This window comes from Tenrec ecaudatus, chromosome 3 (genome assembly GCF_050624435.1).
Source record: "Tenrec ecaudatus isolate mTenEca1 chromosome 3, mTenEca1.hap1, whole genome shotgun sequence".
Lineage (NCBI taxonomy): Eukaryota > Metazoa > Chordata > Mammalia > Afrosoricida > Tenrecidae > Tenrec > Tenrec ecaudatus.
In genome coordinates, this window is record NC_134532.1 from 96,888,012 (window position 1) to 96,904,038 (window position 16,027).

General features: G+C 39.0%; 1 protein-coding gene across 4 annotated transcripts in view; it reads right to left on the minus strand.

The window, feature by feature from the left end:
- Positions 1-1,230: 1,230 nt before the first annotated feature.
- BLTP1 (bridge-like lipid transfer protein family member 1) overlaps positions 1,231-16,027 on the minus strand; it is a 222,041-nt gene continuing 207,244 nt past the window's right edge. For all 4 annotated transcript variants that reach the window (XM_075543854.1, XM_075543855.1, XM_075543852.1 and 1 more), the window contains 8 exons: positions 15,779-15,971; positions 15,323-15,540; positions 12,666-12,917; positions 11,909-12,112; positions 10,239-10,433; positions 9,669-9,803; positions 5,528-5,693; positions 1,231-1,941 (listed from right to left, as the gene is read on the minus strand). In XM_075543854.1, the coding sequence (XP_075399969.1) occupies positions 1,725-1,941; positions 5,528-5,693; positions 9,669-9,803; positions 10,239-10,433; positions 11,909-12,112; positions 12,666-12,917; positions 15,323-15,540; positions 15,779-15,971 (1,580 nt within the window). In that variant the 3' untranslated portion in view covers positions 1,231-1,724. The remainder of the gene's footprint in view (positions 1,942-5,527; positions 5,694-9,668; positions 9,804-10,238; positions 10,434-11,908; positions 12,113-12,665; positions 12,918-15,322; positions 15,541-15,778; positions 15,972-16,027) is intronic.

Genomic DNA, 16,027 nt, shown 5'->3' on the forward strand with positions numbered 1-16,027 from the left:
TGAAATAAACAAATAAATAAATAAACAAAAACTGGCTTAGTTTCCCAGAATTACTGACTGAAGTGCCACAAATTGACCGTTTTAAAGAACGTTAAGTATTAGAGCAACATCACCACTCTAGCTGAGAGAAAGTAGTACTAAGGTGGAAGAAGGGGGAAAGTGACGGTGGGGCAGGAGGTGGCAAAAGGAAACAGAGGTAAGCTCTGTGAAGCAAAGGTATAGATAAGGACATTGACAGAGGTGGGTACTTCTGTAAATACATTAATCCATAAAAATAGAGGTACTGGCCTATGTACATATATTTTTAAGGCAAAACACTGAGGCTGCAGACGAGCCTTGGGCCTCGGCTCATACCTTCCCTCAATACAAGAACACTTTGTTCTAACAAAATGACATTCTGTGATGCTCCCCCCACCCCTCACACAATTGCTGAAGACAAAATGGGTGCATAAGCAGATGCGGTGAAGACAAAGGATGGTACCTGGCTATGAAAAGATATAGCATCTGGGGTCTTAAAGGCTTGAAGTTAAACAAGCGGCCATTCAAAAGTGAAGCAACAAGCCCACATGGAAGAAGCACACCAGCTGGTGTGATCGTGAGGTGTCATTGAGACTGGGCAGCGAGCATCCAAAGATTCACAACAAACAGTAAACAAACAAAAATGCATTGGTGAGAATAGGGGGGATTGGAATGGGGAGACCCAAAACCCATCTGTGGATAATGGGACATCCCCCCACAGAGAAATGCAGGGCATGTGACAAGAACTGTATGTGAACCTACTTTGAATCAAGTTCTGGACCTTGGAGCGTCTATACTCCCCATGCCCCCACACTTCAAATTGACCTTTGATCTTTCCCAATTGCAACTGTGACCCTCTTGACCCCCTGTTCAATTTGTGAGAGAGCTGGTCTCGTTAATCTCACAATCTGGCAGACGCAATACAGAACTAGGAATCTGTACGCTCCGGTCTTAGCTGCTTTACTTATGTGGCTGTGTGACTTCAGAGAGCAGCACTGACTTGTTGCCAATACGTTCTGGGTGCACATATTTGTCAACCATGCTAGCTCTTTTGGATTCCAGTTGTCTTTTCAACTGAATGCAGTAGTCTGCACCATAGGCTAACTTGACTCGTGTTCTAGCTTACCCTCCCACTGTCATTAGTTAATTCCCATTCATAAACCCCCCCTTATACAACATAAGGGAAATATCTAAAACAATTAAAATCCGAAGCCAATTATTGTGAACTTTTATTACAATAGTTACAATATTTTAGTGGTATGCAATCACAATTACTCAAACTATATACAAATAAGTATTTATACAAGACTACGATGACAAAGAAAAAGCCATTAATGACCAAAAAAATCACATTATCATAAGATTTTTTCCCCTAAAAGTTATGGCCAGTAAGAAAGAAAATTCACAGTTATTCTGCAAATATTTAAAGATGCAGGAATCATATTGCACATAATACAATTACAAACCTTAATGAACATATTTATACATTTTAATCTCTTCTTTCACAAAATTTACATCATCATGCAATACTTCACTGTATACAGAATGGTAACTACAATAAACAGGGTGACTTACAAACTCTTAATATATGGCCATAAAATTAGAATTATTTAAAAGTTTTATTTAAAATATTTTGTTATATTAAAAAAAACTCCAGTGTAATAAACTTAACGGACATTATCATAATTTGTTCACAGGTATCATTTTTAGTGCTCTTCTTTGTCTTTGCCTTTCTTTTCCTTTTCATCCTGTAGTGCAGTACCAAGCTTTTTTATTAGAACAGAAAGAACTTTGTCCAGTGGGTCCATAACGCCTCTCTGCAGCCATTTAGGAATAGTAGTCCTCGCGTGATGGAAGCCCAGTTTTTGAAGAATATAATCAACCCCTACAGGATCAATTTTTCTTCCAGTCCAAGAGATTAGTCTAAAATGACAATTATAATTAATAATAATTTAGGAACTTAATGTACCACAAAATGTACTTTTAATTTAGGAACTTAATGTACTACAAAATGAACTTAATGTACTACAAAGAAAGATGGGCTCAAGGACATCATTAAACCTTCTTAAAATGCTTGCAGATTTAAAACATGTTCACAAGCTGCATTTGCATGATTATCATTTCTGAGTTCACTAATAACATTTGATAAATACCATATGTGCAAATATAAGTACACACATCACATGTGCCTGTAACATGGGCTGAGTTTAAATAATTTATTCTGACATTTCTTTTAGGCTTAAGTTCCATGGTCCTGTTAAATATTTAAAAGGACAGCTGGTTACTTCTACAAGCGTGATTTACTGATTGCTGCTATGTGCTAATAAACATGGCTGAGGGAGAATCAATTTCTCTCTACACCGACTCTTCCTTCTATATGGAGGGTCGGCCACAGGTGAGATCTTGCCGACCTTTTCCGGTCCCACAGTCATGAGTGTTCAGTGCTGTCCACGTCTTGCACAATTCCAGGTAACATTGAGGCCCCTCAGGTAAATTGTACCCTGGGCTTTGTAGCAAAGTTATGATTGCTGGGCATTGAGATCACACTCTCGGTGTGAGTCTTATCAATATTAAAGAATGTAATATTAAAATATTACATTCCTTTTTATCTACCTCTCTCCAACTATCTCAAATTGATATTGCGGTTGGTGGGGAAAGTGGTATTTGAGGATGATAACCCTGCTCAGAGCACACAATGCAGAGAGGTCCATAGGGCTGCCCCACCACGGGACATGATGAACCTCGCTGAACCACAGTTCCACAGGGCACAACACTGGAGACACAGTGCGGGAACTGTGCCTGATCGGACTCCGCCACACTGGGGGAAACACTGAGGGCATGCAACAGAGCAGCAAGGGGAGCAAAGTGATGAAATCACGGGGAATGGCAACAATAGACTTTGGAGACAGTGTGGCACCTCATCAGACTGGACTGGGAAATACTCCTAAAGGCCAACAAACAGACCTTGAACTATTTTTGTAGGCTTTTCCATTTTTGTCAGAGGCTTTGTTGTTATTATTTTGTTCTTGGTTTTTTTGGTTGCTATTGTTTTGTTGGTATTGACTTCCTTGTTTTGTTTTGTTGTTTTGTTTGGCTTTGCCTGGTTTTTGCACTTATTAATGTCTCTGCACGTCTAGATACGATAGGTGGGATAAACAATTCAGAGATGGAAAGAACGGGACCAATGGTTCCAGGGGATACGAAAGATGGAGAGGTAGGCGAAAGGAAAGGGGGGTGGGTGCAGGAAACAACCCAGGGACAAGGGAACAACAAGTAAACTAACATCAATGGAGAGAAGGGTGTAGGATGCCTAGTGGGCCTTAATCAAGGGAAATGTGACAGCGAGGAATTACTACACCTGAAGGAAGGCCAAACATGATGGTGGGCCAAGAGGAAAGTAAAAGAAAATAAAGGAAAGAACCAGGAGATAAAGGACATTTATAGAGGTCTAAATACAGGCATGTACATATGTAAATATATATATATATATATATATATAGAGAGAGAGAGGGAAATAGATCTGTGTACTTATATCTATATGTTAAGAATTAAGGTTGCAGATGGATATTGGGCCTCGACTCAAGTACTCCCTCAACACAAGAACACTTTGTTCTAACAATATGGCATTCTGTGATGCTCACCTTCCCAACATGATCACTGAAGACAAAATGGGTACATAAGCAAATATGGTGAAGAAAGCTGATGGTGCCCAGCTATCAAAAGATATAGCATTTGGAATCTTAAAGGCTTGAAGCTAAACAAGTGGCCATCTAGCTCAGAAGCAACAAAGCCCCCATGGAAGAAGCACACCAACCTGTGTGATCATGAGGTATTGATGGGATCAGGTATCAGGTATCAAAGACCCAGAACAAAATCATACCCAATATGAATAGGGTGGGGAGCAGGCACAGAGTGGAGACACAAAGCCCATCTGTAGACAATTGGACATCCCTTCATAGAAGGGTCACAAGGAAGAGAAGAGCCAGTCAGGGTGCAGTATAGCACCAATGAAGCACACAACTTTCCTCTAGTTCTTTAATGCTTCCTCTCCCCTCACTATCATGACCTCAATTCTACCTTACAAATCAGGTTAGATCAGAACATGCACACTACCTACAGATAGGAGCCTGCAACATGGAATCCAGGATACATAAACCCCTCAGGGCCAACAATGAGAATAGAGATACCAGGAGTGTAAGGGGAAAGTGGGGAGAGAAAGGGGGAATCGATCACAAGGATCAACATATAACCCTCTCCCAGGGGAGCGGACAACAGAGGACGATGTATGAAAATAATAATCTATAACTTATCAAGGGTTCATGAGGGAGGGTTGGCAGGGGAGTGAGGGGGAAAAATGAGGAGCTGATATCAAGGTCTCAAGTAGTAAGAAAATGCTTTGAAAATGATGATGGCAACAAATATACAAATGTGCTTGACACAATGAATGGATGTACGGATTGCGATAAGAGATGTAAGAGCCCCCAATCACAAATAAAGAGAGTTAACAGATAATGCAAGTACCACTAGGTACAATAATTATAAATCAAATTAGAAAAGATTTTTGAAATCATGAAATAAAAACAAACAAGTTGATATAATTGAGGTCCTTATTTAGATAGTGACTCAGGAAAGGGATTTGGACCTGCTGGCACAAGAACAGATATTTCAGGCTTGGCTTTCTATTGCTCATGAGGTAGGGCACTATTTCCAAAAGTAAGCGGGGTCAGACCCTGGGACACGCTGGCTCAATTCAGGGTGGGTGATTGGGGCTGTGGGGGGTGTAAATTAAGCGGGGTCAGCCCCTGGGACACGCTGGTTCAATTCAGGGTGGGTGGTTAGGGGTGTGGGGGGTGTAAAGTAAGCGGGGTCAGCCCCTGGGAAACGCTGGTTCAATTCAGGGTGGGTGATTGGGGGTGTGGGGGGTGTAAAGTAAGTGGGATCAGCCCCTGGGACACGCAGGTTCAATTCAGGTTGTGTGTGTGTGTGTGTGTGTGTGCGCGCACGCACCCACACAAGCAGATACCTACACTTTATACTGGGATTATGGGCTATAGTGCAAAAGTTTATACTTGTGGGGAGGGCACTGAGTAACCTTTTCTCTGAAAGTGAGGAGGAATCAAAATAGTTTGGGAACTGATGATGTACACTGAAGGATGTTGTGACATTATATGTATTAATATGTTTCCATGACACAAATTTCATGATAAATTGGAACATTTCCTTCATCCAAACACGAAAACAGGATCCTGGCGGAAAGGTGAGAAACAGCAACTGTGGAAGGGGATTACACTCACATTTTAGAGATTGACAAAATGTGACACAGCGAAGCTATTCTTTTACCTCACCTACGAGCATTTACAAAACCCGGAACACACAAAAAAATTAGGAACTATACACAAGTGGCTATACTCTTAATTTTTTTTGGTAAACCATATTTAACCTGCTGCATTACTAATTTTCTCACAGTAAATCCATAGGAGATGAGGTAAAATATAGATGCCTAACTTACCGAAGTGTGGGCTCTAGATGCCATGTGTTACACATAAAATCTCTCCAGTCCACAGTTGTGTAAGTGATGCTGTCTTCTCTGTCTCTCTCAGAGGAATTGTCATCATGTATAATGATTGGACTTTTCTGTCCTGGTCTAGTGGATAAGATCCGAGGTGGGAAAATGGCTATAATGAACACGACAGATAAATAAATAAATAAATAAATAAATAATTTATTTTCAAGTCATCATCCCAAAACTCATTGCCATTGAATTGTTTCTGACTCATAGGACAGAGTAGAATCATCCCACAGGGTTTCCAATGCTGTAACTCTGCATGAAAGCAGAATGGCACATTTTTCTCTCCAATAACAGTTGATGGGCTCGAACTGCTAATGGTGCTGCCACCACTGTGCCACCAGGGGTCCTTTCAGGGAGCCAACATAATTGGCTTTCATGGTTTTTATGATCTTGACAAAGCCTCATTTAATTACATCCTAAAAATTAGGATTTTAAGATAGCTATGAATAAGTACAAATTATTTTTATTTCTTTGAGAAAAATAATGCAATGCTATTTTATTCTCTTTCAACAATTAAGAATAATATCATTTAATTTGGAACAGTCAAAGATATTTTTAATGTATTTGTGTGCTCAAAATTAAGTTTTTCAAATATAAATTAGACTGACATAAAAGAACTGACTAGCTAATACAGTTTCCTAAATGCTTAACTGTTGCGAATTCAAAGACCTGGCAGCTTGATCCCATCAGCCGCTCTCTGGAGGAGAAGACATTGTAATCTGCTCCCATGAAGGTTAAAAAAACCAAACCTACCCTCTTGCCATCAAGTCAATTCTAATTTACAGCAACTTGACAGTTGAAACAGAACTTCCCAGGCTGTTCATCTTCCCAGGAACAGACTGGCACGGTCTACCACAGAGCAGGCGGTGGGTTTGAACCATTTGGTTAGCAGCCAAGGACTTACCATTGCCAACAAAACTGCCCGTGGAGCAGTTCTCATCTGTCCTCTAGGCCACTGGGAGTTGGAAAGGACAGTACGGCCAACACAGGAGCTTCATTGAGAATTAGCGCGAGGGAGCATAATTGCTTGGAAACGGGTGTAGGAATATGTTACTCACACAAGAACACAGACTGCTAGATGCTAGTCCCCGTGTTACGCTTTATCCTACTGTTCTTAAAAGTGATTCGAGCTTGGTGTGGTGACAAACTTTTCTTATGAAAGTGTGTTCTTATTTTTGGCCCAAGAATGACAAATGCTCTAGTCTTTAGAAGTGAAATTTACTCGTAGCTATTGTACTGCATTTATAACCTAAACCCACACCCCAGGTACTAATGCTTCATTGTTATAAATGTGGAACCAAAATAAGAGTGGGGCAAGGACCAATGTATACAAGTCAGTGGGCACAGTTGCTGACTCAAGCTTAGAAGTTGGAATCTACTTAGAGCAGTGGTTCTCAACCTTCCTAATGCTGCGGCCCTTGAATACAGTTCCTCATGTTGTGGTGACCTCCTCAACCATAAAATTATTTTCATTGCTACTTCATCTCTGTCATTTGCTACTGTTATGAATAAGGCAACCCCAGTGAAAGGGTCATTTGACCGCCAAAGGGGTCGTGACCCACAGGTTGAGAACCACTGACCTAGAAGTACCTTGGAAGAAAGACCTGGTAATAAACTTCTTAAACAAACAAACAACAGAGTACTAGCACTGAAAACCCTGTGGAACACAGTTCTACTCTGACACACACAAGGCCGTCATGAGCTAGAATCAACTCCATGTAAACTGCTTCAGAGAAAAGCAAAATCAACACAGTATTTCACAAGACCGCAAAGGTTTCATAGACTATCTGGAACTTTACAGGTTTGCTTACAATCCGTCTGTCTCCGTATAAAGGCAGAGGGAAAAAGAACAGTGGTTGCTTAACACTTGCCCATAGACGGTTTCAGTCATTTTACTCAAAGCTGCAATTAAGGTCTGAGAGTTCTCACCACTGTCATTATTGATTTACTCTACTATTGAATTTTTGATCATCTCGTTGAACAGTAATTGACGAAAAATACAATCTGAGTGTGTACCTCTTTCAACGTGGTCGTTGGAGGTTGTTCTTGTTAGGTACCATTCTAGAGAGGTCTGAAGCATAGCAACCTTATATATAACAGAGTAAACACTGCTTGGTTCAGTGACATACTCACAGTTGTTCTTACGTTTGAGCCCACTGCTACAGCTGCTATGCCAATCCATCTTGCTAAGGGCCTTCCTCTCTCTCACTGCCTCTCTACCAAGTATGATGTCCTTCTCCAGGGACTGCTGTCTCTGGACAATGATCCAAGTATGTAAAACACCATCTTTGCCTCTCAGGAGCATTCGGTCTATACTCCAAGGCAGATTTATTTTATTTTTTTGGCAGGCTATGAGATTTTCAATATCCTCACCAACACCATAATTCAAAGGCATCGGTTCTTCTTGTCATCTTTAATCAATATCTAACTTTCACAAGCCCATGAGGCAAGTGAAAATACTATGACTAAGGTCAAGCAATCGGGTCAGTCAGTCCTCAATGTGATGTCCTTGCTTTTCAATAATTTAAAGAGGTCTTGTGCAGCAGATTTACCCAGTGTAATAGGTTGGTTGATCTCTTGATTGCTACTTCCATGAGCACTGATTATGGATCCAAACAAGACAAACTCCTTGACAATGTTAATTTTTCGCCATGTATCATGATGTCACCCTATTGTTCCAATTGTTATGATTGTGGTCTTGTTTACATTGAGCTGTAATCCATACTGAAGGGTACAATCCTGGAACATTATCAGTAAGTGCTCCAAGTTTTCCTGGTTTCAGGAAGCAAAGTTGTGTCACCTGCATATCACAGGGTATTAATAAGCCTTCCTCTCATCCTGATGCCAAACTCTTCCTCGGACTGATCAGCAGACAGATAGAATAAATATGGTAAGAAGATATAACCGAGACACACACCTTCCTGATTTTTAACCTTGCAGGATTCCTTTGTTCTGTTTGCACGACTGCCTCTTGAGCATGTACATGCTCCCCATGAGCACAGTGGAGTGCTCTGTCAGTCCTGTGCTTCTCGAGTTGTCCGAGTCTGTGAGAGCCACATAGTCAAATGCCTTGGCGCAGTCAATAATATCTCTTGTTCCACATTCTCTTCTGAATTTGGCCTGAACCTCTGGCAGCTTCTTGTCAATGTACTGCTGCATCCATTGAAGGCTAATCTTCAGAAAAATTTTACTTGCATGTGGTATTAATGGTATTGTTCTATAATCTGAGTACTCTGTTGGGTCACTTTTCTTTGGAATGGATACAAAATATGGATCTTTTCCAGTCATCTGGCCAGGGAACTACAGTTCCTGGCATAGAGGAGTGAGTGAGTCCAGTGTTTCCTGAGCTTATTGAAACATTCCATATCACTTATACTTCTTCAAACCACCACATTCTTTTAAATGGTCATTCTATGTAATGGATACACACTATGGTATATATATTTAATAAACTCTATAATATAAACATTAGGGTCACTGCATATTTTCAAAGCGCAAAATTCATTTCCAATGAGCAATCAAGACAGCAACATTGAGATCTAAATAAAATATTCTTTATAAACAAAAGTGTTGAATTCAAAACAAACTCATCTTATTTGATTCAGTTGCCCCTTTCAATTATTTACATCTTATGCAATGTACCATGTAGTTGTTAATCACTTGTTCGGTAGTTCATTTTTGCACATAGATTTGTAGTATTTCCCCAAAGAGGTTTTCTTTTTTCTACTTCACTAATATCTACTTCAGGGCCTAACTAAGAATCTACATAATAATTTTACTACCATCTGATTTATTTTGACTCATAGGCTCCTTGCATAAGATTATGCATAGATAAACACTTTATAAAGTATCAGACACCATCCAGTGTACGGTTCATTTAGGAATCGAGGGAAGTGTACCTCGAAAATACACAGTAAATCTACTAACAGTCTTACTAACAATATGCTACCTATAGAGTCTCACAACTCGTGAATAAATTAGGCACATCCCACCCACTTTATCCCTAGACCATAAAAATTCATCTAAATAACACAGCTACCTTTCTTGCAGCTTCAGGGCAAGACAGAGTGATGCTACTCACCTTTTTCTTTTTCTTTTAGGTAAGCCGACACTAAATCGTGAAGAAACATAATGAGCTCAGCATCCATAGTCACACAAATGTGGTCAGTGAACTCTGTTACCACGCTACATTCTACCTTTGGCTTCAAGTTGGAATCTGCAATGCAAAGTTCTTTTATAGTAAAAGATTCAATGAAATGAATTCCTTCCTCTTCCTGATAATAAGGGATTTACATGGGCCTGTATATCCATTTCAGGTAGAACTATAGAAACATGAGTAATTTGTATATGTGATTGTGATTATAGAATGATGATGATAGCTTATTTTCTGCTATTTATCCTTATAATAGCCCTATGAATGGAGTCTTAACACTATTTCCATTTTACTGAAGAGGAAAAGGTGGTATATTTGGGTTAAACATGTTTCTGGAAGTCTCATAGCTGGTAAGAGAATCAGTAACTTTCAGCCATAGTCAGTATCATTGCATCTTATGAATGTTATGAAGATAATTCTTGAAAAGGCAACAGTAGTGTGAACTTCCATCAGAATTTTCCTAGTATGAATAGAAACTGATGATTCTTTTCTACGTACCCTGTAGTGAAGGTTCCTGTGGTTCTTGAACATGAATGGATTTAAAGTCAAGCTGCATTCTTGGTAAGGCAAAGATAGTCTCAGTTTCATGATTGTAGCTGGAACCGCCTCTGAATCCACTTAACAAGCTAGAATTCTTTACAGTGGTGCTACTTTCAGTGTTATTAGCATCAACATTCCGAAGTAGGTTTAGCTCTACATGCATAATACAAAAGACAACACTCAAACTAAAGGCACTGATAATCAGGTAACTTCCAAGTTACTATGAAGCATCAAAGTTTCCTCATTTACGACTTCTCACATTTTATAAATTTGAAAACACACTTTTAAAAAACAAAATGGATATCACTATTTTCAAGACTAAAGCTTTTTGGATCAATTTTGGATCAATCAATTGAATTTTTCTTTTTGGTTTCCTGGATTTTAAAATGAATGTTATTTTCAACTGAATTCCTATCTGAGTTTAAGAGTTAAAATTAAACCTAACGTCCTCCAAGATTAAATCCTTCACTTTTAGAATTTGAGATTAAGTGTGATGCAGACCTTCAACTCAGGTGGAAGTTCTGATTTCCCCCTGAGAAGCTTAGAAAAATTCCATTATCATTTAGTCTCATTTTTCCATAAAATGAAGCCCCCTCCTATAAGCGCAACTGATTTCTCACAAAATGAGCATTTTTCTAGGTACACCAACATTTCAACAGATTAATAGTCTCTCCAAGGCACACTAGCCAAAAAACTCAGACCCTAGTTAGAAGAATGTCCACTATAGGCATAATCTTCTACTCTCTTACCCATCTCACTCTCAGAACATTCCAAATAAGCTCTATTTATTCCCTGTGATCTCCTATGGTAACTATTCCCATTGGGTCAAAATCTTCATCTTTCCCATTTTGAAATATAGATAATTTAAAAATCAAACTAGCAAATTTTAACATATCAGCTTAGCCATCTTTCCAATAGAGATGAGCTGGTTGGCAAAAGCACTGCTGTAAGCACAGAATAAAAAACAACCATAGAGCCCCATACATTACTAGTGAATGTGATCAGATGAAAACAGCCACCAAAAGTGCTCTCCCCTAACTGGTTGTTTAATATGAGTAAATTACTTCGTCTCATTCTGTTCTCATTGTTCTAAGTGTTAAGTCTGTGGTAGTCTACTATTTAGTTGCATGACAGTCTTTCCAAACCTCCAATTCTTAGTTGTACTATGAAAATATTTAGCCAATTTTAACAAAGTAAACCTCACTACAATTATTTAAAGAGCACTTTAGTTTGGATGTTTTGCTGTGATGTCATTTGACTCTCTGAGCTGTTCAAGAGTCCTGGTGAAACTATGGTGAAGTGCTTGGCTACTACAGGAAAGGTCGGTGGTTTGAACCTACCCACTGCTGCATGGAAAAGAGAGATGGCAGCCTACATCCAGAATGATTGATAACCTCTGTCCTTCATGGTCACGGTGAGTGGGAGCAACTGATAGCAGTGGGTAGGAGATGTTATACTACCAAGATGGTGGACAATCACTAAACTAAAGAGCCAGTACTTATGTCAGAGGAGTAATATGAAACTTTTAAAATTAGAAAATGAAAACTACCTCCAATTTTTAGTAGAGACAACAGAACCCCACACAGAAAAGATAAAATATAATAATCTCCAATGAATCAAAGTTTAACCTTCATTCCTGGTGGCTGTAACATAATTGAACCATTCTTTCACACTTGCTACTCCATGGGGTGGATTTTCATGGCGCCGTCTTGTTATCTTAGTTATGGTTGCCATGGGACTTTCCAAAGCACCGCATGGTTTGGTAACCATGGTGTTATGACCGAGGTGAAAATCCAATGTTTGTACAATATATGTAGAATGATCACAGGAACCTGATGAAAAACAAGTATTTTTTAAAAGTCACAAAATATATATATTTAGGTACATAAAAGTAGTTGAGGCCCAGAGCAATAAAACTTGGCTAAGTTACACACAAGCTTGTATGGTTGTAAGACTTAAGATGAAATCAAAGGAGGGGCTGGGTTAATATAGTTTTTCCTCTTATCTGGGTTGTAATCCCCAGTAAAATGAAGAGGAGCAATCATTTCAAACCACCACGTAGGCAATTACAGCTAAAAGGGACTGGACTGATCCTAAATCACGATATCTAGCATGTCTTGCCCAAGACTTACAACATAGTCTTGCCTGGCGAACAATTCTCTTACCTCTTCTCGTCTAGTTTTAAGAATATATACAGAAATTATTATGATCATTGGCAACCAGAGCCACAGCAATTTAATTGTCTAAATAAAAATGGAGATCTTTACTGACATATTCTGGATGTCACAGATACCAACATATTGGCAGTGAACTCCTGCACACAGAAAGAACTTCAGAAATATTTAAATCAGAAGATAAACTAAAATCCAGACTGCATCAATTTACCATCTTCCCAGATTTTCTGAGCTTCAGTCCAAAATGCAATATTTGGTTCTTCTAAATGAAAAAGTGCCCAGGATTTTGAACGGAAATTTGGACCATGAAAACAAGCCAATGTCATGTGATTTCCATGTAGGCTCATTGATCCTCCAAATTGCATTCCATCTTCTGGCAATGGAATCTGAAATAAGGATATGTGGCATCCGGACACCACCTTCAAAACTCCAGGCCAGTGTCGGTGATGAGCCGCATCAAGCACTGCAAGAGAATCAACACAATTCATCCTGTGGTGGCTCATGAGTGTTCTGAATGCATTGGGAGGGCAATAAGAGGGCATTTCTTTCTACTGTGCTTTCCTTGTTCTATATCCTTGGTGCTTTAGATGAGGCCTGAGGACCAGCAGCGTGACATCACCCGGGAGCTTGTTAAAAATCCACCTACTCTAACAGGACCTACATTTTAATAAGATCTCTAGGTGATTCAGATACACATTATAGTTTGAGAATCACTGATGCAGTGCAGAATTCATATTCTTATTTCCTCACTTATTGTAGTAATGTACTTTGTGGTTCTTCTCCATACTTCTTATCCTGAACCTATCAAGGATTATAAATTGTAGCTAGTAGGCATATCTATTTAATTTCCTCTAATCAAACACAATTTCCTAGGCCTATTTGCTTTTATGACAAGCACTTTTTGATGTGTCCAGTTCGTGTTTTAGAAAATAGCTCTAAAAAAAAGAAAATAGTTCTAAATTTGTAAATGCCTACTGTAAATTCTAGTTTCAAGGATACATGGTTACTGGAGGAAGAAATCAGATGCCACGTGGTAGTGGAAAAATCTACAAAAGACCTATTTAAATTGTTAAAAAGCAAAGGTGTCACCTTAATGACTAAGACGCACCTACCTGATCCAAGCCAGGGTGTTTTCAAAGGTCTTTTATGCATACAGAGCCCAGACAAGGAATAAGGAAGATCAAAGAAAAACCCATGCTTGTGAATGATTGGTGAAGACTATTGAATATACCATGGACTGCCAAAGAAGGGAAAAAGTATAGCCAGAATGTTCCTTAGATGTGAAGATGGTGAGACTTCCTCTCACATACGTGGATATGTTGAGAGACCAGTCTCTAGAGAAGAACATCATTCCTGGCAGAGTAGAAGATCAACAAAAAAATATTCTCAAAGAACTGGATTGCCACAGTGCCTAGAACAAGCTCAAACTTGACAACTGTCTGGTTGGTGCAGAAGAGGGCAGTGTTTTGTTCTTTGGTACAAACCAACTTGATGGCACCTCATAGCAACAATCAGAGTACAGCACCAATGACACTAAACCAGAAGCAAGTCAAACATTCCGGATGGTAGGACATTCCGTGAACAACTGGCAAGGTCGCATCAAGCTGCCAACATGTTAGGTCCTGAAAACAAAAAAGAGAGACTGGGGCGATGCTCAAGAGAGAAGGAAGGGACTTGACCAGATTTGTGATCTGCAAGTGGATACCGGTCTGGGCGGAAAAGTTATAAAGGGATTTTTGGGTTAATTGCGAACAGTTGAATGTGTGAATACTAAAAAACAAAACCCACTCACTGCTACTGAGCCAATTCTGAATCGTAGCTACCCTCAGTGGAATCAAATTTTCTTTCCCTTGTACATACTCACTAATGGTATTCTTATGTACTTTTTCGGTGGTAATAAAAGCTACTAACATTTACCCTCATTTCTGACTACTTTTCTATCAGCCTACTCAAAGACAACATTCTCTCTTGCCTACACTATTGCAATGGCCTCCTTATTTCCATTTCAGTTGTATCCCTCTTATCTCCATACAACGAACAGACTGATGCTTTGAAATAGAGAGTTTTGGGAAAAATAAATCACGTGATGTCTCCTCTGTTCAGTTCTGTCCAATAGCTATCCACCATATTAAAATATGATCTACGGCCTCCCTCTATGAACTCAAGTCCAATCTTTCCCATAATAGACACTCCTCTCTAGCTACTATAGGAGCGTTGGTTCCTACGTCTGGAAGATATCCTCTTAGGTCTTTATCTAATTCTATCATTCATTCATATTTCCACTAAAATGTCACGTCAGAAATGTTTTTCCTGACCACCCTATGTGCAGTGCTGCCTTCATACTATGTATCATTCTTTACCTCCCTCCCCAGCTCTCTGCTCTTTTCCAGCATTTCTGTCTACCTGAAATGATCTAAATCTTGAGTAGTAAATATGCTATGTTCTGGCTGTGTCATTTAAATACAGCTCCATGAGGATAAGGACTTTGTCCACCAGCAGTGCCGCATCCACAATAGTGCCTGAGCACGTGTTTGCTACCTGATAAATCTAAGCTGGTTCAATTACTGAGTGAACACAGGGATCCACCTAATTATTACTCAGCTCTTAAATTTAAACTTGACACCTGGGCTCCAAAGCTCATGTTCTAAACTAGAACAACATATTGTCACAAACAATACTCAAAATAATAGACTGAGTAGAGTTGTAGATGGGTTAGGGACAGGGAGAGAGTGCAATACATGAGAGGCGGTGGGAAATAGGACCACTTGGTATGGTATATAGATTACTACTATTATTATTTTCATTAAAATTAGATTACTTATTTACTGAAAATGAAGCATATATATATAAAGTAGTTCTAAGTCTTACATTGTTCTTGTGAACTTCTCTCGAGGTTGTTAGTCACTGTTTTAGGTGGAAGATAAGGAACTGGTCCCCAAGTAGACAAGGCTCGTTTGCTGGTGTCAAATTGCTGTGTGAAAAATTCCTGCAGCTTCATTCCTATTTTTATCAAGTCTGGTGTGGTTGATCTTGATATCATTACTTGGAAAATATCCCACTTCAAGTCGCCATGGACAAAAATTTCACTAGAGCATAAAACAGAATCTTTATATTTCTTACAGATGGATAAAAATAGAAGAAACATTCTCTTCCTTACCCAGCTTTTTCAATCTGAATCATTATATAATATAAAATACAATATGAATATACATATGATTTTCTATTCTAATTATTAAAATTGAAAAAAATTCCCGGTTAGTCAATCAAAAATGTTAAGAGCAGCCTTGTAAAGTATTCAAAAGCAATGTTTTACTTAATTACTACCTTTTATCAGTAATGCTTGACTCCAGCGTGTTAAACAGGTTTACTTTCCATTCATCCTGAAGCTTCAGATCAGCATTGCTGAAGATCCCCATAAGGATGCTTGAGCCCATGTAATCAACTCTAGCTTCAGTAGAACCCATAGTAATCTGAATTTTGTGACTAGGTTGCTGATTTGGATGTTCAGAAATATGAGCTATAATAGAAATAGTAATTACTCTTCAGAGGAATGCTCTAATAGGAAAAACTTAT